At 38.1% G+C, this 25,360-nt stretch overlaps 1 protein-coding gene and 1 pseudogene across 1 annotated transcript in view; both read right to left on the reverse strand.

The window, feature by feature from the left end:
* Positions 1–25,360, reverse strand: part of DDX4 (DEAD-box helicase 4) — a 71,733-nt gene that overhangs the window by 9,624 nt on the left and 36,749 nt on the right. The window contains exons 7-17 of the mRNA XM_007972759.3: positions 22,730–22,831; positions 21,733–21,813; positions 20,917–20,964; positions 17,159–17,206; positions 17,008–17,055; positions 16,628–16,770; positions 15,835–15,987; positions 14,502–14,656; positions 11,559–11,688; positions 9,403–9,569; positions 3,686–3,831 (exon numbers count right to left, since the gene is read on the reverse strand). Of these exons, the coding sequence (XP_007970950.1) occupies positions 3,686–3,831; positions 9,403–9,569; positions 11,559–11,688; positions 14,502–14,656; positions 15,835–15,987; positions 16,628–16,770; positions 17,008–17,055; positions 17,159–17,206; positions 20,917–20,964; positions 21,733–21,813; positions 22,730–22,831 (1,221 nt within the window). The remainder of the gene's footprint in view (positions 1–3,685; positions 3,832–9,402; positions 9,570–11,558; positions 11,689–14,501; positions 14,657–15,834; positions 15,988–16,627; positions 16,771–17,007; positions 17,056–17,158; positions 17,207–20,916; positions 20,965–21,732; positions 21,814–22,729; positions 22,832–25,360) is intronic.
* Positions 25,131–25,251, reverse strand: LOC119618349 (5S ribosomal RNA; annotated as a pseudogene).

Consider the following 25,360-nt stretch of genomic DNA (forward strand, 5'->3'; position numbering starts at 1 on the left):
TTCAGATTTCTTAACTAAGTCTCCTTACTTTTCATGGTAGTTATCTGCAACAGTTAAATAAGAATCTGTCTGCCTCCTTTAACCAAGATATAAGTGGACAAGTTACCTGTGCAACTAACATCTCACCTGGATTTCGTATTTGAAAACGGCATAGTAGGTACAACCAGATACTTTTTTTAAGGAACAAAGGTTGGCTTTCCTTATGGAATCAGTGCCTACGAAGACCTCCCATATAAGCTGGCCTGGTGCTTGTCTTACACAGCCCAGTCTTGGAAATTTTAAGGAAAGCCATACACTTCCTGACAGGACATGAACCACAGGAAATATGGGGGACCTTTAGTAGAGTGAAATTCACTCCAATGTATACCTACTGCAGGTGAAACCTAGTAGAAAGAGTTTCTGAGACTTAGTTTCCTATCCCTTAGATAGCAAATAATCAAGGATTTTTAAAGTTCAATCTGACATTCCTTATGAAAACTTCCAGACAAAAGTTAATTTTGTGACTTTAGTAAAAGTCAATACTGTACGGCTCTAGATTTGCAAAGCATACTGAAGGAGGCCTATTTATTGTTAATGAACAATCTTGCTGCACCTATGCCAATAAGCAAGCCAAACATAAGACCAAACTTCTTGTCATCAAGACTCTCTCTGAGATTATTATGGTCATGAGGTAGATATAGGCTGTCAGAAAACATTATGGAAGAATTTGAAGTAAGCAAAAAAGATCACTGTCTAGCACACTCTTTGTGCCTTCTATAGTCTTTTTCATAACTGTTGCAATTGACAGCAATGCCAATGATTCTCAGTAAAAATGCACATAAAGTTTTCCCCTGAAATGTAATTGATTATTGCATTTGAATAATGACCAGTTTAACATCTATCTCTAAGTTAATTTTAGCATTCCTAATTGCCTAAACCAGAGGTGTCCAATCTTTTGGCTTCCCTGGGCCACATTAGGAGAACTGTCTTGGGTCACACAAAAAATATGCTAACACTACTGATAGCTGATGAGCTAAAAAACAACAACAAAAACAAACAAACAAACAAAAAAACTCATCATGTTTTAAGAAAGGTTATGAATTTGCATTGAACCACATTCAAAGCTATCCTGGGCTGCATATGGCCTGTGGGCTGTGGGTTGGACAAGCTTGGCCTAAACATACATGTATTTTTTGAATTCTCCTTTTGACTAGCTGTAACATCTTACTGGTTCCTTTGGTAACTAAAGAGCTCAATAAATTCTTTGATCCATGTTGACTTAAAATTATGAAAAAGGCAGTTTGGCTATACTACTCTAAAATAAACCTATAATTTAAAGGCAAAAGGAAAAAAATAGCATAATTAAGTGAAAGAGTAGAAAAAGAGATAAATTATATGAACAAAAATTTGTATAATTTGAGGATATACTGGATGGATATTACATGCAAAGTTAAAAAGATATCAACTATGAACACTAAACCAAAAAAATATTTCACAGCTTAAATAATACAGAAGTATATCAATAGTGCTCATATATAATACATTGACCTTTTGTCAAGGGCAAACCAGTACTTCTGAAAAACTCTCCTTTTGGATTATTTGCAAAATAAACTTTATCCCACAAAGTCATATATAAAAAAATCTTGGCCGGGCGCAGTGGCTCATGCCTGTAATCCCAGCACTTTGGAAGGCCGAGGTGGGCAGATGACGAGGTCAGGAGATCAAGACCATCCTGGCTAACACGGTGAAACCTTATCTCTACTAAAAATACAAAAAAATTAGCCGGGGGTGGTGGGTGCCTCTCTAGTCCCAGCTACTCGGGAGGCTGAGGCAGGAGAATTGCTTGAACCTGGGAGGCGGAGGTTGCAGTGAGCTGAGATCATGCTACTGCACTCCAGCCTGGGCGACAGAGTGAGACTCCATCTCAGAAAAAAAAAAAAAAAATCTTAAAGTGCCTATATTAGAAATACGTTCTAACTTCAGCAAACCATATAGTGCTCATCTCTTCTGCATTAGCAGCATCGACTTATGGTGGGCAATTTACTTGACCTCTCTATATTTCTTTCTTCATCCCTAAGATGGGGATAATGACAAAATCTACTTCATAAGGTTGTTTTGGGAATTAAATGAGCTAACACATGTACAATAATTAGAATGGTATGTGGCCCATAGCTATTATTATTTTTATATGCTATCAGTGTATATTATGAAACACTTGATGAAGCCAACCAATAAAATTTCTCAAACTCAAGATGAGTATTTGGTTTTTAAAAGTTTTTATAAAACTCAGCACAAACTAAAGACTAGAAGCCTGTAAGTGCTTTTAAAGTCACCTTTCCATTTTTTCTTCTTGCTCATTATTGGAAATTAAAAGATGAGCCACCTTCACACTCCTCTGTCTCAACACTGACATTCAAGCTGAAACGCAAGTACTAAAATGGAGGGTGTGGATGGGGAAAGTATAACATATAAGTAGATCTAGCCTGTGAGGTAATCAGAAGGTATTAAAATGAACATATTTAAAATTTTTGTTTCCAGTCTCAAAATAAGGCTATCTTAAACAACCAAACTAAAAAAACAAGACTTCAAAAATAAAAATTGGGCCAGGAATGGCAGCTTACGCCTGTAATTCCAGCACTTTGGAAAGCCAGTGTTAGTGGATCACTTGAGCCCAGGAGTTCAAAACCAGCCTGGGCAACATGGTAAAAACCCCATGTCTACAAAAACTAAAAAACTGGCTGGGCATGGTGGTGCATGCCTGTAGTCCCAGCTACTCAGGAGACTGACGTGGGAGAACTGCTTAAGCCTGGAAGCTTGAGGCTGCAATGAGCCGTGGTCATGCTACTGTACTCCAGCCCTGGCAATAAAGCAAGGCTCCGCCTCAAAAAAATAAAAATAATAAAAAGTAAAATTGGGGTGAGTACAGTGGCTCATGGCTGTAACCTCAGCACTTTGGGAGGACAAGGTAGGAGGACTGAGGCCAACAATTCAAGACCAGCCTGGTCAACAGTGAGACCTCTATCTCTACAGAAAAATAATAAAGAATTAGCCAGGCATGGTGGTGCATGCCTATAGTCCTAGCTACTTGGGAAGCTGAGGTGGGAGGATTGCTTGAGGCCAGGAGTTTGAGGCTGCTGTGAACTATGACTACACAATTATTTCAGGCCAGGCAACAAAGTGAGACCATGTCTCTAAAAAAATAATAAAATAAAAATAAAAATTGATTGGGGGAGTAGAGGAGAAAAAAAATTTCCCACAGATATTGCGAAGGAAGACAACTAGATCTTAAGCCCCTTTTAGCTAAAAAGTTATTCAAATCTATGAATTTGGGAAGCCTTAAGAAGCAAGAACTAGGAACCAGAAACAGAAAAACAATCTGCTTTTGATGGAGTAATAGTGTGATGTAAACATGTGTCACTACTAAGCCTTTCTAGTTTCCTAAAACAAAAAATAGATATACCTCTGGTGGAATAGTTAAAACGCAGTCTCAAATCCTTCCTATTTTCAAACTTAATGGTGGAGAAAGGACTGTATTTTTATATAATTTACCCAGAAAACTGAATCATAAAATTTTTTATAAAAGAGCTTTAGAGGGAGAGGGAATTCAAACAAACTTATTAAAAGTCAGACCAAACAATTCTTTAGTGATTTTTAAAAATTATTCATTAAAAAAAACCATGACAAAAAATGTATCAACATAAGATACCTATGTTTCGTAGAATTTCAACAAGTTTTTCTCTTTTTGAGAACTGGCCAACTTGGAGAACGGTCTGCTGAACATCTCTACATGCTCCACCCACTTGTCCAACAGCAACAAACAGATAATTCGACTTTAAAAACTCTGCAGCCAACCTTGAAAAACAAAAGATTATTCTTTAACTTATCCTCTTCTCCATTAGTATTCATAATATCCACTGAATTCCTGTAGGTGTTATCTCAATATTAATCAGACAGCAGATTACGACAGCTATAAGATGGTTAGGTTACTTATATCACCCAAGTACTATTTTGAAAGATCAGTATAAAATATTAGGATTTTGCAAAATACGTAACTACTACAGAAAAAGTTTGTCACAAAGGTAATTACAAGTGGATTTGCTATCCACGCAAAACTATATAAAATATGTGTATAACACTTAAAAAAAGCATGAACTAAAAGAAATAAACTGCAATAAGCAGGAATTATTTTTTAGTAAAAACTGAAATGTAAGCCTAAGGCACAAATTCTGTTCTCCACTCATTGTTTTTATGTATGCTATTATTAGTTGTTTTCAGAAAATATTACCTATTAAATTACTCTACTTCAAATGAATGATTTCAAGCAAACCAGATCTTAGGTCAGTGCTCTCTATGTCATGACACACATAGAAAGTAGTATTTGCAAGGCACAATTGGGCAAAACAAGTGAGACACGATGAAAGGCCCAGGGACATAGTGGAATCAGGATAGGTGTGTCTGCCCCAAAGGTTAAGGGTATCAATATCTTGACACATAGTTAACTCACTATCAGCATGCAACTGAGAAGTCTTGCTTTAGATCACATAGAAACATGGGGGAGTGGACAAAGTTGCTAATGAGAAAGATGAGTTTTTAGGGATAAATGGGGAGGTTCAAATCTCTCTACAATGCTTCTCCCTCCTATGTAGCAGTCCCTTATTTACCAGCTGGCTCCTTCATGAAAATAGCTCAAATTCACCATATCCAGAATCTTAATAAATCACTGCTTCTTCTTTCTCCTTACTTCATCTCTTATCATAAAAGCAAAGCTTTTTTTTTTTGCCTTCTTTTAGAGTCACTCTCTCACCCAGGCACAAAAGTTAAAATCATCTGAAATTCTCCATCATTCTTTTCATTCACTAAAACTACAGAGTGTTTTGTGTCATGTGTACAAGGTACTGGGAGTAGAAAGATGAACATTAGCTTATGAGGTCCTCACATCAAGTAGGAAAGATATATTTAAAAACTTACAATTTTAGTGTTAGAATAATGTTTACTGAACACTAGGTTCCAAGAAATGTACAAAATGACTTAAATAGTTTCTTTCACAAGATACACTGGCAGGAAATGGATGAAATGATTTAGAAAAAGCCTCAAGTTTGAGGCGGGGCACAGTGGCTCACGCCTATAATCCTAGCACTTTGGAAGGCCAAGGCGTGTGGATCACTTGAGTCCAGGAGTTTGAGACCATTCTGGCCAACATGGTGAAACCCCATATCTACAAAAAATAAAAAATTAGCCAGGTACGTATGTGCACACCTGTAGTCCCAGCTACCCAGAAGGCTGAGGTGGGTCTAGGATGGCTTGAGTCAGGGAGGTCGAGGTGGCAGTGAACCATGATTGTGCCTCTGAACTCCAGCCTGGGCAACAAGAGTGAGACCTTATCTCAAAAAAAAAAAAAAAAAAAAAAAGTCTTCAGGTTTGAAGCTTCATGTAGGGAAGCAGCAGGCAAGAATGTGGAACACTAACAATTGGGGAAAGGCATTCTATGCAGAAGGAAAGAAGAAACAAGCACAAATAATGAGAAAAGTAAAATTCAGCTTTCTCAGCCAAGAGGAAATAGCTCTAGTAGACTAGAAACACACGACTCCAGGTAAGAAAGTAGCAGCTAAGCCTGAGATTGTCATGTGTTAAAGAGTTTAAAAATCAGTCTATGAAGATGGAAAGATATGGGAAGGTTTATTTTAAATAAATGTCTAAAAGAATCAGACTTTATTTTGGCATTGCCACTAATGCAGAAGTGACACTAGGAGCAGGGAGACAGGTTAAAAAGCCACTTCCAGTGAGCAGGGCAAAACTGATAAGGACCTAAATTAAGGTGGGAAATAGAGAAGAAGCTAACAGATATGCAATATTTTAGAGATTACTGCTGTAATGGTTAATACTTGGTGTCAACTTGACTGGATTGAGGGATGCCTAGATGGTCAGTGAAAAACTGTTCCTGGATGTGTCTCTGAGGGTGCTACCAGAGGAGACTGACATTTCAGTTGGTAGACTGGGAGAAGAAAGCCCACCCTAAATGTGGGTGGACACCATCCAGTTGGCTACCAGCGCAGTTACAACGACGCAGGCAGAAGAAGGTGGGGTAACTTTGCTTGCTGAGTCTTCCAGCTCTCTTTCTTCTTCCCATGCTGGATGCTTGCTTCTGCTCCTCCTGCCCTTGGACATCATACTCCAGGTTCTTCAGACTTTGAACTCTGGGACTTGCACCAGCGGCTTCTTGGGGGATCTATCAGCTTCCTTGGTTTTGAGGCTTTCAGACTTGGACTAAGCCACTGCTGGTTTCTCTCTTCTGCAGCTTGCAGATAGCCTATCATGGGACTTTACCTTGTGATTGTGTGAGCCAATTTTCCCTAATAAACTTCCTTTTATATCTATCTATATATATTATTGGTTCTGTCCTTCTGGAGAACCCTAATATCACTGCCATGTTGTACTGAGACAGGGTCTTACTCTGTTACCCAGGCCAGAGTATAGTGGCACAACCATGGCTCACTGCAGCCTCAACTTCCCGGGCTCAAGACATCCTCCCACTTTAGTCTCCTGAGTAGCTGAACCTACAGGTGCATGTCACCACACCCAGCTAATTAAAAATTTTTTTTTTACATAGACAGGGTCTCACCATGTTGCCCAGGCTGGGCCTGAACTTCTAGGCTCCAATGCTCCTCCCACCTTAGCCTCCCCAAAGTGCTGGGATTATAGGAATGAGCTACCGCGCCTGGCCCAAGTTGAGTATTTTTAAAAGCGGAGTTAAAAGACTGTGAGAGAAGAATCACCATGATTCAAAAATTTCTGGCTTCAAAAGATCATGATGCCAATAACCAGAATAAAGAAAACTGGAAAAAGGGAGCTGAAGAAAAATTGCATTCTATTTTGGACATGAACGTGAGTTAGTTATTCATCTGAGAGAAAAAACACCCCAAGAAGTTAAATTTGAAAGTCTGGGCCGGGTGTGGTGGCTCACACTTACAATCTCAGCACTTTGGGAGGCCGAGGCGGGCGGATCACCTGAGGTCAGGAGTTCAAGACCAGCCTGACCAACATGGAGAAACCCCATCTCTACTAAAAATAAAAAATTAGCCAGATGTGGTGGTGCATGCCTATAATCCCAGCCACTGGGGAGGCTGAGGCAGAATCACTTGAACCCTGGAGGTGGAGGTTGTAGTGAGCTGAGATCGTGCCATTGTACTCTAGCCTGGACAACAAGAGCGAAACTCTGTCTCCAAAAAAAAAAAAAAAAAAAAAAGGTCTGGGGCTACAGAGAGAGATTAGGAATACAGGGAAGAAATCTGGGAGAGTTACAGGTATAACTAGAAGCCATGGCAGAGTTACAGGTATAACTAGAAGCCAAGGGAACGGATATACCATAACTCAGGGAATATGCAGAATGAGAAAAGGACTTTGCACAGAATGATGGGCAACTGGTAACATTTAAGAGTAGACAATGAAGCAATTGAGGAAGAGTCAGGAAGCAAAGAATGTAAACAACCCAAGGTCAGATAGGAGCTTATTTTGTTTAACATATATCCCCAAAGCTTATAATCAAATATGATTCACAAAAGATCCTCAACAAATATTACTGACAGTAGTACACGTTTGCCATTTTGGGTGGTCAACATACAAATACTTTCCCATTTCAGGGTAAATCTAAAAAGAGTCAGGCTGCTAATTAGATAGTTACCAAAGCAAATGGTGGGAATGCAAATATCCCATCTCCAATTGAAAATACTATCCAGGGCAGGGTGCGGTGGCTCATGCCTGTAATCCCAGCACTTTGGGAGGCCGAGGCGGGCAGATGACCTGAGGTCAGGATTCCGAGACCAGCCTGGCCAACATGGTGAAACCCCATCTCTACTAAAAATACAAAAAAAAAAAAAAAAAAAAAAAAATTAACCAGGTGTGGTGGCAGGTGCCTATAATCCCAGCTACTTGGGTGGCTGAGGCAGGAGAATCGCTTGAACCCAGGAGATGGAGGTTTCAGTGAGCCAGGACCGCACTATTTCACTCCAGCCTGGGCAACTGAGCAAGACTTCGTCTCAAATGAAAAAAAAAAAAAAAAAAAAAAAAGAAAGAAAGGAAAGGAAAAAGGAAAGGAAAGGAAAGGAAGGAAGGAAATACTATTCAACTGTTAAGAAATGATTGTTTTGTCTATCACTAAGAAAGAAAAATATCCTGCCAATTGACCTAATGCTGTCTTATGAGTTCTATTTTCCCTCAATAAAGAACTCTTCCTAACTTTACACAAAGATTTACCATGTAAAAAATAGATCAATAGCCAGCACCACTATTCAAGGGCTTGGGAATGTTTGATATACTAGCACAGGATCCCATGTAACATTCTATCAAACCAGGGGACCAACTTTAAAGCAAAAGAGGTGTTGGGACAGGCCCATAACCATAGGATTCACAGATAATATATACCGCATCACTCAGAAACTGCCAACCTGAGAGAACATTGGAACTGTCTGCAGAAAAAAAAGTTCAAGGGCCAGTTTGGAGGCAACTCTTTATGAAGATGGGGCATTATCCAACACGACACAGTAATTCTTCAAATCAAATACCCATATATGGTGCATGAGTCTGGGAATCCAGGAAAGCAAGCAACACAGGCCCACCTACCATCACTCTCAATGACCCACTTGGGAAATCTATGCTTCCCATCCCTTCTTGTCCACCAACTTTACGTTCTGTAGGTTTTGAGGTCTTGGTTCCCAAAGAGAAAACAGTTCCACTAGAGAAAATAGCAAGAGTCCTGCTGAATTACAGATGGTTCCCCACTTACAACAGGGTTAACATCCTGATAAACCTATTGTAAGTCCAAAATATCTTAAGTCAAAAATGTAATTAATACCTACGATAAATAATTACAAAGTTGAAAAATCATAAAATCATACGTTGAACCACAGGACCATCTGTATAAGCTTCTGTTGTTGCCTGGGCACTTCTGGCTCCTTGAGACAAGGGGCTGGCAGGAAAAAGAGTCACCATGCCAGTAGGGATGTGTCACTCTAATCTCTGAATTCACTAGACCACATGGTATATAACATGATCTTCAAATATCTGCCAATAATTGGTATATGAATTTTCTACCAAAGCCTCAGTTCTCCCAAATCCTATACATTTAGGTTTGAAAAGAAGGCATAATAATAAAAATAACTTCATTTAGTAAGCACTTATTAAACCCTAGCTGCATTCTATGCAACACACACACACACACTTTTTAAATAAAATGTGATGTTAACACAAAGCCAGGAATAAAGGTAAGAAACAATGGAAAATGTGGTAAACATTTTAGAAATACATCTACTTTTTAAACTACCTATATTAAAATCTTAAAGACAAATCTCTAAAAATAGGATATTCGCATTGCTTCCACTTTGATAAAAGTATGTATATAACTAAATTATTTTTAAGAAAAAACTTAACCTTTGAATTTCCTCTGGAAAAGTTGCACTGAACATAAGGGTTTGGCGCTGTTCCTTTGATGGCATTCCTGGGCAAGAAATTAACTTCTTCATTTCTGGACCAAAACCCATATCCAACATGCGATCAGCTTCATCCAAAACTAAATATTTGATCTGTTTGAGACCAATCTTTAAGGATATTTTCAAAGGTAAAAGAGAAAATGCATATTAGTTTATATTAAACTATTCTTCACAATTCCAACTGTTAAAATACTGTGAAGAACAAAGACTAGAAATCGGTGTATAAAATGAGAATTGTTATGCTTAGATATTACTGTATATTTCAGTTCAATTTTCTGTTATAAAGCATTTTTAAAATTAAGTCTAAAAGAAACCAAACGTCTAGATCAACACTGTGCAATAAAACTTTCTACAATTACTTAAAAGTTCTATTAACTGCACCTCTTTTTTTTTTTTTTTTTGAGACAGAGTCTTGCTCTGTTGCCCAGGCTGGAGTGCAGTGGCACAAGCTCAGCTCACTACAACCTCTGCCTCCTGGGTTCAAGTGATTCTCCTGCCTCAGCCTCCCACCATGCCCGGCTAATTTTTTTTATTTGTATTTTTAGTAGAGACAGGGTTTCACCGTGTTAACCAGGATGGTCTCTATCTCCTGACCTCGTGATATTCCCGTCTCAGCTTCCCAAAGTACTGGGATTACAGGCGTGAGCCACCGCACCCGGCCTATCTGCACTGTTTAACATGTCAGTCATTAGCCAAAAGTAGCTAGCTATTAAGCACTTGAAACGTGGCTACTGTGACTGTGGAACTGAATTTTTAATTTTATCATTCTTAAATTGTTACATGTGGCTAGTAGTTACTGTATTGGACAATACAGATCTGGATTACAGTATCTCATAAAGTTAGACTCTAAGAAAGAAAATATCCTAACAGCATGACATATTCAAATATCTTCTAACTGGTAAAATTTTTTCTAACCTCTTTAAATCCTTAGTAAATTATCCATCCTCTAATCACTCGGGAACAATCAGGAACCTCTTACCTTCACATGAACATCTTTTACTATAGACAGAAGAACACACTTGCAAAGTGATTTTGGTACCACTATGAAGATGTTAGCAAGAAAGTAAGGTAGACATCTCTGGGTCCTTTTAATAAGTATACTAAGAAATGTGTGTTTATGCAGAAATAACATTTTTTTGAGTAACCCAGAGGGATTAAAAAGACTCTTAACGCGGCCGGGCGCAGTGGCTCATGCCTGCAATCCCAGCACTTTGGGAGGCTGAGGCAGGTGGATCACAAGGTCAGGAGATCGAGACCATCCTGGCTAACATGGTGAAACCTTGTCTCTACTAAAAATACAAAAAAAATTAGCCAGGCATGGTGGCAGGCACCTGTAGTCCCAGTTACTCCGGAGGCTGAGGCAGGAGAATGGCGTGAACCCGGGAGGTAGAGCTTGCAGTGAGCTGAGATTGCGCCACTGCACTCCAGCCTGGGTGACTGAGCAAGACTCTGTCTCAGGAAAAAAAAAAAAGAAAAGACTCTTAACTCAGAAGGACCCTTTAAAGAGATTTTAAAAAGTGTATCTGGTTCATTAAGGTGAACTGAAAGTACTGATTTAGAGATGTAAAAATATGGTATATGAATTCCTAAATAAGTACATGGCCCTAAAATCTTTTTAAAGATTTAGAAAATTAACAATCCTGGTTAATATCATTCCCATGCTTACACAGGAGACAGAATTATTGATGCCACAAAGGGTTTCTTACAGGAGAAAAACTATTTCCTCAAGACATGTATGAAATCAGATAAAAAGTTATTAACTACATTTTTCCCCCAGCGTAGTGGGACATAGAATATGGTTTCTGGAACCAGACCCAGATTCTAACATTAGCTCTATACTTACTAGAGCTAACTGAGGGATTTTAAAAATAAATTACATAATCTCAATAAGTTTGTTTTCCCGAGTATAAATTAGAAAACACTATTCCCTGTTGCGATTATCTTGAGAATTATATAAGAATGCATTCAACGAATGTGATGGAGGCTAACACATAAATGGTGCTCTAGTAAATACATCTGTCTTTACCTCATTCTTTCCTTTTCCCATACCAAAAAAATGGATCAATCTCACAACTTCATTATTCCTATATGGCGTACCTTTTCTTTGCCTATGATATCCATCAGTCTTCCAGGAGTAGCACATAATATATTACAGCCTTGTACTATTTGTCGAATTGAATGCCCCAGCTGGGTTCCCCCGTATATAACAACAGCTCTTACACAAGTCCTATTAACAAGAAAGCTAAATGTTACTTTCTATTTAAAAATTAGGCATCTGTTTCTAACAAGATATAAAACAAAATCCAAAAAGAAAAAAGTTCAACTATCTAAAAAATATATTAAATTATGGCTAGGTGCAGTGACTCATGCGTGTAATCCCAGCACTTTGGGAGGCCAAGGCAGGCAGATCACCTGAGGTCAGGAGTTTGAGACCAGCCTGGCCAACATGGTGAAATCCAGTCTCTACTAAAAATGCAAAAAATTGGCCAAGCATGGTAGCATGTGCCTGTAATCCCAGCTACTCAGTGGCTGAGGCAGGAGAATCGCTTGAACCCAGGATGCAGAGGTTGCAGTGAGCCGAGATCCCGCCACTCTACTCCAGCCTGGGCAATACAGCGAGTCTCCACCTAAAAAAACAAACAAAAAAATGTGATATTTTACTTGATTTTTTAAAAATTACAATACTTTTGGGGGAACAGGTGGTACTTCATCACATGAGTAAGTTATTTAGTGGTGATTTCCGAGACCTTTTACTTGATTTAAAAGCCTGAAAGCAACATGGTACATGAGGATTAGCAAGATACAAACACTGAAATAAGCAATCCACATGTTTTTCCAAAAGATCTATCAGGTTTGATATTAAAGTGATTTTGACAAGCATGGAAAAAAAATAAAATCACCTGTGGTGGTTTTAACATACATATACAAATTCTTCAATATATTCCTTCCTTCAAATATGGATTCTACCTTTCCCCTTCAGTGTGGGCAAGGCTAGCCTCATGAGTATGCAACCTGTCCAGTCAGAGTTCCAAGTTTAGAAGAACCCTGTGCTTCATTTAACGCTCTGCTGTCGCTGCCCTGAAATTTGTAATAATTTTACAACAAAGGACCTGAACTTTCAATTTTGCACTAGTTCCAATTATAATAGCCACTCCTGAGTGGGGTCAAACTTAGTGACTTGCTTCTTACAATGTGGCAGAATGACAATGTGTGACTTCTGGGACTATTTCATAAAAGCTATTACAGCCACCTCTTTATTCTTACTGATCACTCAATCTAGGGGAAGTCAGTGCCATTTAATCATGCATCCCTATGGAGAGATCCAGTGAAGCCCTCAGATGACTGGCTTGACATCTTGTCTGGTTGACAATCTTGTCAACCAGGATTGGTTGACATCTTGTCTACAATCTCATAAGAAACTCTTAACGCAAGGCCGGGCGCGGTGGCTCAAGCCTGTAATCCCAGTACTTTGGGAGGCCGAGACGGGCGGATCATGAGGTCAGGAGATCGAGACCATCCTGGCTAACACGGTGAAACCCCGTCTCTACTAAAAAATACAAAAAATTAGCCGGGTGCGGTGGTGGGCGCCTGTAGTCCCAGCTACTCCGGAGGCTGAGGCAGGAGAATGGCGTGAACCCGGGAGGCGGAGCTTGCAGTGAGCTGAGATCCGGCCACTGCACTCCAGCCTGGGTGACAGAGCAAGACTCCGTCTCAAAAAAATAAATAAAAAAAAAATAAAAAAAAAATAAAAGAAACTCTTAACGCAGAAGGGCCCAGCTAAGCCAAGCTGTTCCCCAATTCCTAAGCCCCCCAAATGGTGAGACAGTAAATGTTTATTGTTGAAAGTAACTATGTTTTAAGGGAGTTTGTCAGACAGCAATAACTAAATGTTGGCAAAAGGTATACTGAAATTGGACTTCTGATACACTGCAGGCACAAATACACATTAATTGCAAGCTTTAAAATAAGTTCCTGCTCTTTAACATTAAAACTGATAAAACTCTATTCTAAGAAAATACTTAAAATAGAAAACTTTTTCTTTTTTTTTTTTTTAAGTCAAGGTCTGTCATCTAGGCTGGAGGGCAATGGCGCAATCACAGCTCACTGTAGCCTCAACCTCCCAGGCTCGGGTAATTCTCCCATCTCTCAGGCTCCCGAGTAGCTGGGACTACAGGGGTGCACCACTACACCTGGCTAATTTTTGTATTTTGGCCTCCCAAAGTGCTAGGATTACAGGTGTAAGCCATCATATCCAGCCAAAACAGAAAAACTATATAGCAAGATATACATTGAATTCTGTTTACAATAGCCCCAAGTTAGAAAGAACCTAAATATCCCAGAATAGAGAAATAAAATGTATGCACATGGGCAATTTAAAAGTCATTAAAAATCAGTTCTTATTATGCAATAAGCATTTTCTGTATTATAAAGTTTTATGTAAAAGAATAGGAAATCATTAGAATACCCTGAGTTCATTTTTAAATATACATTAAAAACTACCAAGAAATAATACCAGTATGTTCACTATTTTCTACTTCTAGTATTATCTGTTTTTTAAATTAAAATTTTACTTTTTTAGAGACAGTGTCTTGCTGAGTGTTGTGGTGCAATCACAGTTCACTGTAGCCTCAAACTCCTGGACTCAAACAATCCTCCTGCCTCAACCTCCTAAGCTCCTAGGACAACAGGTGTGCATTACCACGTGCTGGCTAGTTATTTTATTTTTTGCAGAGACGGGGTCTCACCATGTTACCCTGTCTGGTCTCGATCTCCTGGCCTCAAGCAGTCCTCCTGCCTGGGCCTCACAAAGCAATGGGATTATAGTCATGAGCCACTAAGTCCAACCTATTAACCTAATTTTTAATAAGCATGTTTCTTTTTAAAAATAAAAAGGATTCCATAAACAAGATAATAAAAAAGTATACTTTAAGTAATGCTAAAAATTACATGAGTGCAGTATTACTGAGTTCTTCCAAAAGTGAGGGGAAAAAAATCTCTAAAGAAAAAACTATTTTGTGAGTAGCATTCTGATGTACTTACCCAAAAGAAAATTTTCTGGCTTCCAAATAAATCTGGTTGACCAATTCTCGAGTTGGTGCTACAATAATACACTCTGGTTCCTGCAACTCTTTAAAACGACTGGCAGTTATTCCATCATGCATCATATGAGCCAAAATTGGGAGGAGAAAAGCCGCCTAGAAGTTAAGTTGCCTACTTTACAAACTTATAGCACATCACTTTTATCCCTATGGAAAGCTAATCCTCATGTCCTTATAGCCTTTAGACTCTACTTCCATCCTACTGGGAAATTTAAGATGAAAAATGAAAACAAATTTCATTTCAATGTGTTCTTAACATTTAGGTCTTTATGCTCCTATTATACAATATAAAATTTGGTAAAACTACTCTATCAAATTTTTCCGGTGTATTTTTAAAAGCATACCCATGAATTCTAAACAGATCAACAACATTAGCCTATTTATAGAGGAAAATAATAAATGTAATTGCTGCAAATCATTACAGTGAATAATTACTCTAAGTTAGTCCTTTTGAGGTCATAAAATCATCATTCAGAATGGATGACAAAAGTGGTCCACAGAGCAAAAACTTAGAAATCATCATTTGTATTACTGAACACATTACCCTTACTGAAGTTACATCTGGCAACAGAAATTTTGTGCTAGAGTTTTCTCATTTAAGCAAATAAGACACTTGCTAAACTTCACCTCCAATACCATATGTAACACTCTCAATCAGCTGCTATATAATACCTATATTTCCTTACAATTCTACTATGAAGGCTTATTAAGACTAAAATAGTATGACCTCATGGACTCTACGATCATAGAAATAAGAGTCTCATCTCACGGAGTCGTAATTAACACACAAATTTCCCAGATTAGTCCTAAAACCAACCTGGTCTCATCAGACTTCTTTTATAATTAGCATAACCTGAGGTCACTGAATACTAAGGAATCATGCACAATGCATGTAACTGTTTCTCATTCTTTATCTTTTGACTTCAAGAGTGTACCAGCTATAATACAGAAATTACTTTCTCCCTCTCTCACTGTTTTATAATCTCTGCTTTGACTTTCAGACACTTTGTTTTAGATACTACCATGCTTCAGAAAGAGCTGCACACAGAAAAGATTAAACATCTATGGACTGCAACACTACCCTAGAAATAGTTCAGAATTCTTTCTTTAGAAGTACACAAATCCCAATAAAAATCAGAAGCAAAACCATCAATACTTATGACAGGTCACTGAAACCATCTACAAACCTTCTACTCAAAAGAAGAAACCAAGTTACTAAGGAAGAACCAAAGCTCAAAAAACCTAACAGTTTGGACATGTGGGGAAAGACTTACAGTCTTCCCAGACCCTGTTTGAGCACAAGCCATCAAATCTCGTCCTGCAAGTATGATAGGAATACTGTATTTTTGCACAGGAGTAAGCTTAGTATAACCAGCTTTAGCAATGTTGTTATTCAGTGTCTGACAGAGATTAGCTTCTTCAAAAGTCTGAAAATTTAAAAAAAAGCAGTGATTACATTCTATATATCATATGCAGATCATTTATAAGCATATTTCATTCAAGCTATTTTCCAAGTTCTGTTTAATTCTACTTTATATACTAAAGTGACTTTAGTAACATGCCCCCACTCAAATATTCAAAGCCTGTATATTATAATATGATTTGACAGAATCAGGAAGTATTCCCCACAAATGGTGGTTTTCACACATTTTTCCTGCCCCCTTAAAACCTATGAGATATGAAGAATTCTGCTAGTAATGGTTTGTTCTAAGTATAATTATCAATAGGAGACAGAGGGCTCCCCCTCTCAGAAAAATCACTGCCCTAAGACACACTTTCTCACAATCTTGGGGAAACATCTTGAATCACTAGGAAAAGTATTATATTAAGGAAGTTTAAATAAAATTCTCATCCTGGTATAGGGAGTAGGGATGAAATCTATTACTCTCTTTTGACATAGCAATTAATTCTATTGTAGATGGTAAGACATCACTCTAAATTTCCAACCTAAGACCTTAGATACCAGAGGTGAAATTTGTGTGTTGATATCAGCTTTACAAACTATACAATGTATTTTAAAAGTAAAGTTTGCTACACAGCCAATACAGAAACAATTAATTCACTGACCAGAATTGCTGGTGGTGCATCATGTCCAGACACTTCCACAAGAATAGTGTCATATTTGTCAAAGTTTATGCCTGTCTGATAATGTGCAAAGATGGAGTCCTCATCCTCAGGTGGAGGCGGCGGTATGTAGGTCACTTTTGGTCCTTGGAATTTAAATTAAAAACATAACGTACGTTACAGAGACTAAAAGAAAATATAAGAGAAAACAGACAAAAATTGACAAGATCAAATTTTAAATACTATGGAACTTCCCACTGCTTACCTTTAAAGTTTTCACTGCTCAAATTTTTAAAAGATAACTTTGTTTTTAAGTAAAATACTTAAGCATTTTTATTAAAACACAATATACTCCCATGTGAGTCACATAAACGTTAATATACCTTGAGTATCACTACTTTCTCCTCCTTCTGCTTCTGACTTCCAAGAATCTTAAAGAGGATCAAATAAAAAAGATATACATTTTTTTTTAAAATTGAAGGGTAAAAGAACTCTCACTACAAAAATTAAATACCTTGTTTCAGGAAAACTTACTCTTTCCAGAGCCTGTTATTACTTCTTCATTTAAACCTTTGTAACCACCTGTTAAACAAATTCATAAGTGACAATTGGTCAAGATGCAAGGTTGTGCACATCTTTATTTTCGTTGCTTGTCTTCAAAGAGAACAAGTTCTAAAAAACTTTAAATTCCCTTCTTACAAATACTTGAGACAATTAAATAGAATCTTGTACCTTTTTAGTTTCTGTAGTACTCAAAATGATTTTATGTAGATGAGACTATTACATATCACTACATTTTGTTTAAGCTGTTATATTTCTTTCCTAATCAGCAAAGGAATGTATTTTCTAAAAGAACCTGTGTTGGGGTGTGTCCCCAAGACCATCCCCAGTTCAGTAATTGCTAGGAGGACTCACCAGACTCAATACAGTCATACTTATCATTTATTAGTGAAAAAATAGGGAGTCCCATCAGCAGAAAAAAAAGGTGCATAGACCCAGAGAAAACCAGGCACAAGTTTCCAAGTGTCTTCTACTGCAGTTACACAGGATGTGCTTAGTTCTCCCAGCAATGAGCTGTGACAACACATGTAAACTCTACCAGAGAAGAGTATTAGAGACTCAGAAGCTCATTAGAGACTTAGTACCCAGGGTTTTTATTAGGGGCTAATAATGTACTCACCTTCTGCCTGGCACATACCAAATTCCAGACTCCCAGAAGGAAAGCAAATATTCAGCAAAAACCACAATGCACAAATGGTTTAGGCACAATGAGTTGCTCTTACCTATTAGGGTATTGGGAACCCGTCCCAAATCCAAGTTTTCAGATGCTAGCTGTGATGGTTAATTTGTGGTGTCAGTTTGATCAGATTAAGGGATACCCAGGTAGCTGATAAAGCATTCTTTCTGGGTATGTCTGTGAAGGTGTTTTAGAAGAGACTGGCATTTGTATCAGTGGAGAGAGTAAGATCGACCCTCATCCAACGTGGGCAGACACCATCCAATAGGCTGGGGGCCAGATAGAACAAAAAGGCAGAGGAAAGGCAAATTTTCTCTCTTTTCTGCAGCTGGGATACCCTTCTTCTCTTGCCCTTGGACATCAGAACTCCAGGTTCTCTGGCCTTTGGACTCTAGGACTTATGCCAGCAATCCCCCGCCCTCTGGCTCTGCCCCACCAAGAGGTTCTCAGGTCTTTGGCCTTGAACTGAGAGTTACACCATCAGCTTCCCTGGTTCTCATCATTCTCAGCAAACTATCACAAGGACAGAAAACCAAACACCGCATGTTCTAACTCATAAGTGGGAGCTGAACAATGAGAACACATGGACACGAGGAAGGGAATATCGCACACCAGGGTCTGTTGGAAGGTGGGGGACAGGGGCAGGGATAGCGTTAGGAGAAATACCTAACGTAAATGATGAGTTGATGGGTGCAGCACACCAACATGGCACATGTATACCTATGTGACAAACCTGCATGTTGTGCACATGTCCCCTAGAATTTAAAGAAGAAAAAAAAAACTTTACTGGTTCCTTTGGACTTGAACTGAACAACACTACCGGTTTCCCTGGTTCTTAGCTTGCAGACAGCCTATCATAGGACTTTCTCAGCCTCCATAATCTCATGAGCCAATGCCTCTAATTAGTTCCTTCTCATCCATCCATCCATCCATCCATCCATTTCCTCCCTCCCTCCTTCCTTTTGGTCTGTCTCTATAGAGAACCCTAACTAATATACACTAGCCAAGGAACGGCCTTTTAAGTAAGATTTTCAATTTCATTTACTGATGAATTTTTGATGAACAATCAGGCCTGTTAACTCCTTTCTATAGACTACCTTTCTGATTTTTAGATAACGAGTAATCTGTTGTGCCACTTTTAGGTACTATGACTGCATTAGATTCAAGAGCTAATTAGATAGAACACTTTTTCTACGTGAACTCTAATTTCCTTATCTTGTATGTCCACAGGTCTTGAAATCCTCCTTCATATAAGCTGTGAATATTTGTAGAAGATTTGGTTTAGCTAGTCTTTCATAAACTTTTTCTATATTGAAGAATCCAAGAATCAGCATGGGTTGGGGGAATGTCACTCTGAATACTCTCAGACTAATAATAATTACTGAGAATCTTCAAATACATCAAGCAAGCTTCACCAATTTACTAGTCTGGAGAGCATTTAAACTTTTATATGACACTGAAGTATTTATACTTTGAAAAAACTTTAAGGTCGGGTGCAGTGGCTCATGCCTGTAATCCTAGCACTTTGAGAGGCCGAGGCGGGCAGATCACCTGAGGTTAGGAGTTTGAGACCAGCCTGGCAAAGGTGAAAGCCCATCTCTACTAAAAATACAAAAATTAGCCAGGTGTGGTGGCAGATGTCTGTAATCCAGCTACTAGGGAGGCTGAGGCAGGAGAATGGCTTCAACCCGGAAGGCGGAGGTTGCAGTGAGCTGAGATCGTGCCACTGCACTCCAGCCTGGGTGACAGAGTGAGAGACTCTGTCTCAAAAAACAAAAAACAAAAAGATAAAAGAAAAAACTTTAAGAGTAAAAAATTATATATTGAGCTAACTCTATCCTTCAAATCAAATCACATAAGTATTCCGTAAGAAAAAGCATATGGTTTTTGTCAGGCCTCTGAGCCCAAGCCCAGCCATCGCATCCCCTGTGACTTGCACGTATATGCCCAGGTGGCCTGAAGTAACTAAGAATCACAAAAGAAGTGCAAATGCCCTGCCTCACCTTAACAGATGACATTCCACCACAAAAGAAGTGAAAATGGCCAGTCCTCGCCTTAAGTGATGACATTACCTTGTGAAAGTCCTTTTCCTGGCTCATCCTGGCTCAAAAAGCTCCCCCACTGAGCACCTTATGACCCCCACTCCTGCCCGCCAGAGAACAACCCCCCTTTGACTGTAATTTTTCTTTACCTACCCAAATCCTGTAAAATGGCCCCACCCTTATCTCACTTCGCTGACTCTCTTTTCGGACTCAGCCCGCCTGCACCCAGGTGAAATAAACAGCCATGTTGCTCACACAAAGCCTGTTTGGTAGTCTCTTCGCATGGACGTGTATGACAGTTTTAATAAGGATTTGTACATATTATAACTCAGTCTTTAACTTCCACACAGCATCCCATTTCGTGATTATTATTTTATTAAACAGTTGTTTTTTATTTTGAGATGGAGTCTCGCTCTGTCACCAGGCTGGAGTGCAGTGGTGTCATCTCAGCTTACTGCAACCTCCACCTCCCAGGTTCAAGCAATTGTCCTGCCTTAGCCTCCTAAGTAGCTGGGACTACAGGCGTGCGCCACCATACCCAGCTAAGTTTTGTATTTTTAGTAGAGATGGGGGTTTCACCATGTTGGCCAGGATGGTCTCGATATCTTGACCTTCTGATCCACCCACCTAAGGCCTCCCAAAGTGCTAGAATTACAGTCATGAGCTACCGTACCCGGACTTAAACAGTGTTTTATTTATGAATTTCAGGTGATTTTCAGTTTTTACTTATTATAAATAACATTTCAGTGAACATCCTTGTACATGTATTTGCAAATACATCTATAGTATATAATTCCTATAATGGAATTGCTGGATCAGAGAGGCAATAACCTGGAGAGTATTAAAGAACTATCTAAAACAGGCTGTGTAAATTTATGCTCCTCACAGTGTACAAAAGCAGTAAGTTACCTTTAACTTCAAAAATTAGTTTCCAACCAGTGAAGTACAGAAAAAAATTAAATTTGGAATACAATGATTTTAACTTCTTTCAGGTAAACAAAATAAGAACTTACCTCGTTCACTTCCACTGCCACTTCTGCTTTGAGAAGTGTCACCATTACCTGTAAAGCATTGTTTTGCAAAATATTTAGATAACACACAGTTGCTACTCAAGCACACAAACCATGTGGTTATTTCTATTCAACAAAGTTATTACTTAGGAATTCCGGTCCTTTAACCCATCAATCTCTTAATTCTAGATTTAACTTTTTTTTTTTTTTTTTTTTTTTTGAGGAGTGCAGTGGCACGATCTTGGCTCGCTGCAACCTCCGTCTCCTGGGTTCAACCAATTCTCGTGCTTCAGGCACCTGAGTGGCTGGAACTACAGGCACATACCACCATGCCCAGCTAATGTTTGTATTTTTAGTAGAGATGGGGTTTTGCCATGTTGGCCAGGCTGGTCTCGAACTCCTGGCCTCAAGAGATCCACCTGCCTCGGCCTCCCAAACTGTTGGGATTACAGGCATGAGCCACCAGGCCTGGCCTCTAGGTTTAAACGTTAACCTTAACCTCATTTGAACATTTTTCATCAACTGTGTTTTCATTTTTACCTCAAATCACACAAATCATTTTCCCCTAACTCAGAATCCTTTATTCCTCTAGTTAATAATTCACATCTCAAATTAACTGGTAGATAACACAGAATAAATAATCCACATTACACAAATTTTATAAGGGAGACAAAATTGTCCACATATTTTTACCTACAGATCTAAAAGCAGAGACAATCATAAGCCAAACTAATATACTTTAACATATATATTAGGTTTACTAATCCTAGTGCTAAAAACATATATCAATCATATTCAGTAATAAGTTTTATTTCTCACCTGTGCCACTTAATGCTGGTCTTCTAGAACCAAAAAGGCCACCAGTGCGCTGCATACATTCGTCTGGGTCTAAGTCATTATCTTGATTTGCAGAAAGTAAAATTAGATTATATTACTTTGAAGAAGTTTTTTAATCGTTCAGTAAACAGAAAAAAATCAAGTTATGCTATCAGAAGTTAAAAGATGCAGGGTAAAATAGAAAAATACTATTCTGGTTAAACTAAGTATTGCACACAGGAATTCTCTACAAATAATGTCCTTCAATGAAAAACTACTTCCTCAAAATGTATTTAAAATATTTCATAAATTAGGGCCAGTATTATGCCAAAATATGATACAAGCAAGTTAAATCTCTAGAAACTGCCTGAGAAACTTCACATTGCATCATTTCACTACTTATTCTTCAAAGTAGCACCCCTTGCCCCCACTGTTGCCAAATCAAACCTTACCAGTCCTGCACAGTACCCTTCAAAATCCCTAAACTTCTGTCAAAGTGACAATTCTCTAATCTGCTACAGATCTATTAAATCATTATTACAAATTTATGTTTGTAATCTGTCCTCCTCTGTTTAGACGCACATACATTCCAGCAGTGACCTCTGAAGTCAGTACCTTATCTCTGAAAAATGATGGCTGGAAAAATTTAAGGTAGAAAGCCACATTGGTGAAAGAAGGTATGGGGGGAGGTAGAGCCACATAGAAAGTCACCTGTTTATAAGGTCAGCCATATTATCAAAGCTCTAAAACAATGAATAGTATGTAATATTAAATAATTGAGTCACTCAAACTTATTTTTTAAATTCATGTATTTCAACCTAACCAATATGCAATTAAATCTGTCTAAAAACTAATGTCATAGATAATGTGGGTGATTAACGTGTATTAGTCACTAAGCTATTCTCATATAATCCTCATAACAACCTTCTTTGATACATATTCTTTTAAATCATTTTCTTTTTAACAGATGAAACACATCATTTGCAAATCCACTACTAACTTGGACTTCCTAGACCAAATCCTCCACGGCAACCTCGGAAACTACCTCTTCCACCTCTTCTGGATGGCCCTGAAGCTTCTGAATTATTTCCATCTCGATAGCCTATAATATTAAAACACACACAAGAACAACACAAAACAACAACAAAGAAATCTTGGGGACATGGTCAAATTTAATTTAAGCCTTGAATAATTCAGTAACTTTAAACAAGTATTTTAAGGCATTGTTGTCAAAAAGAAATGACATTTTGACCTATAAGTGTTCAACTTTACTAATATAAATAGATATGGCTACAATTTTTTAAAACCTCATTGCTTGCTTTGAGAATCGAGTCTAAAAATCACCTAAAGGAAAAAGTGGCACTTGAATTAATACATTAAAAGTCACCAAAACTGCACCATTAACTGGATTTCCACAATACACAAAAGAATTAAATAAATCCTAGACTTCTATCTGCTCCATACAGAATATAGTAAACATCTTACTCAAAGCACAGACATGCAGATACATATAAAGTCTGATTTCCAGGTACAAACAATTTTTAATTGAATTGAATACCAAAAGATTAGTAGAAACAGTTCAAGTAAAATTTAATTGCACATAGGGCAGACTCATAGGGCAGAACCAGATTAATGCAAAACCAAAGTGCCAACTGGGCAGGAAATAGAGACTGTTCAGTTTGTAAACTTGCAACTATTTACACCTAAAGAGAATGATGAATAAAGAGAAATTCTATATATGCTATTTCTGAATATTAGAGTATATGTATTTTAAAACCTATTTAAAAATGAAACAAAACTCTTCAAAAAATTTATTTTCTGAAAACTTTTCTGTAAAGGTATAAGTTATTTTCATGAAAGTAAAAGAACATATAACACATATATAAATTAAAAATATAATAAAATGAAAGCTTATCTCCACTGCCCAGCTTAACACTAAAATGTTTCCAATGTATTTGCAGCCTGTGTTTTTCTTTTGCCCTCTGCTTCTCTTCTCCCTGAGCACTCCTTCCAACTAACACCCAACCAGCCAATATCCTGAACAGTTTTTCATTTCCTTGCTCTTAATTTCATCAGCTACGTACATAGCCTTAAGCAACATATTAGCATTATGTTAGAGCTTTAGATAATGGAACTAAAACATATTCTTCTTCCACATCTTTTTTTTTCTTTTTCTTTTTCTTTTTTTGAGACTTAAGTCTCACTCTTGTCACCCAGGCTGGAGTGCAGTGGCGTGATCTCCGCTCACTGCAACCTCTGCCTCTAGAGTTCAAGCAATTCATCCTGTCTCGGCCTCCCGAGTAGCTGGGATTACAGGCGTGCACCACCATACCCAGCTAATTTTTGTATTTTTAGTAGAGATGGGATTTCACCACGTTAGCCAGGATGGTGTCGATCTCTTGACCTCAGGTGATCTGCCCACCACGGCCTCCCAAAGTGCTGGGATTACAGGCTTGAGCCACCGCGCCCGGCATCTTCCTTCTCTTTTAACTACTTAGCTTGAACACTTAACTCATTCTTTTTTCTGAGAAAAGAAATATTTAAACTATTTTCAATCTAGTCGTCTTCCTACAAAGCTGTCCTACTAGATTTCCTCTATTAGCAAGTTTTACATTTTATCCTTTCTCTGATGCATTTAAGGCTATAAAATTTCCTCTAAGAGGCAGCTGCTTTAGCTATATCCTCAGAGTTTTCCTGTGTTCTGTTCTTACTGTTATTAAATTCTAAATATTTCCGGATTTCCATATGAACTGTTATTCATAAACTAAGAAATTCAGTTTCCAAATCATGAAGGTTAGACTTATTGATTTCTACTTTTATTTTAATAAGAGAACATGACTGATGATATATCCATGGCATATTTTTGGCCTTAAAAGATGATCAAATTGTACATATTTTCCATATATGCTGGAAAAATATGTGATTTATAATTTTAGAGTATATGATTCCAAACAAATATTAAATCAAGCTGAGTAAGTGGCTTTCAGATCTTCTATATTCTTACTGATGTCTATTTCTGCTGTCTCAACTTACTAGGATTTGCAAAATTTTCCTTATGTCTATTTTTCTTTGTCCATCTTAGTATATTGTTAGATTTGAACTATGTTCAGAACTGTAATGCCTTCCTGATAAATTTCTTTATCCTTAATAATTCTACCTTACAGTGTACTTTGTCTCCTATTTCTATACCAGCTTTGAGTTATTGAACACTTTTTTCTTTTTACTTTATTATTTTTTTTTTAAGTTTCAGGGTACATGTGCAGGATGTACAGGTTTGTTACATAGGTAAATGTGTGCTATGGTAGTTTGCTGCACCTATCAACCCATCACCTAGGTATTAAGCCCAGCATGCATTAGCTCTTTTCCCTAATGCTCTCTCCCCGCTGCCTGCCCTCCCCCGACACCTACAGCACCTGGTGGTATTCCCAGGCAGTCCCCCATCCAAGTACTAACCAGGCACAACCCTGCTTAGCTTCCAAGATCAGACGAGATGGGCACGTTCAGGGTGGTACGGCCATAGACTATTGTTTAATTTAAAAAGAAAGGTTTTTTATAGAGACAAGATCTAGTTTCTCAGGCTGGCCTTGAATTCCTGGCCTCAAGAGATTCCTCCCATGTTGGCCTGAGCCAA

The sequence above is a fragment of the Chlorocebus sabaeus genome, chromosome 4 (genome assembly GCF_047675955.1).
Source record: "Chlorocebus sabaeus isolate Y175 chromosome 4, mChlSab1.0.hap1, whole genome shotgun sequence".
Taxonomy (NCBI): domain Eukaryota; kingdom Metazoa; phylum Chordata; class Mammalia; order Primates; family Cercopithecidae; genus Chlorocebus; species Chlorocebus sabaeus.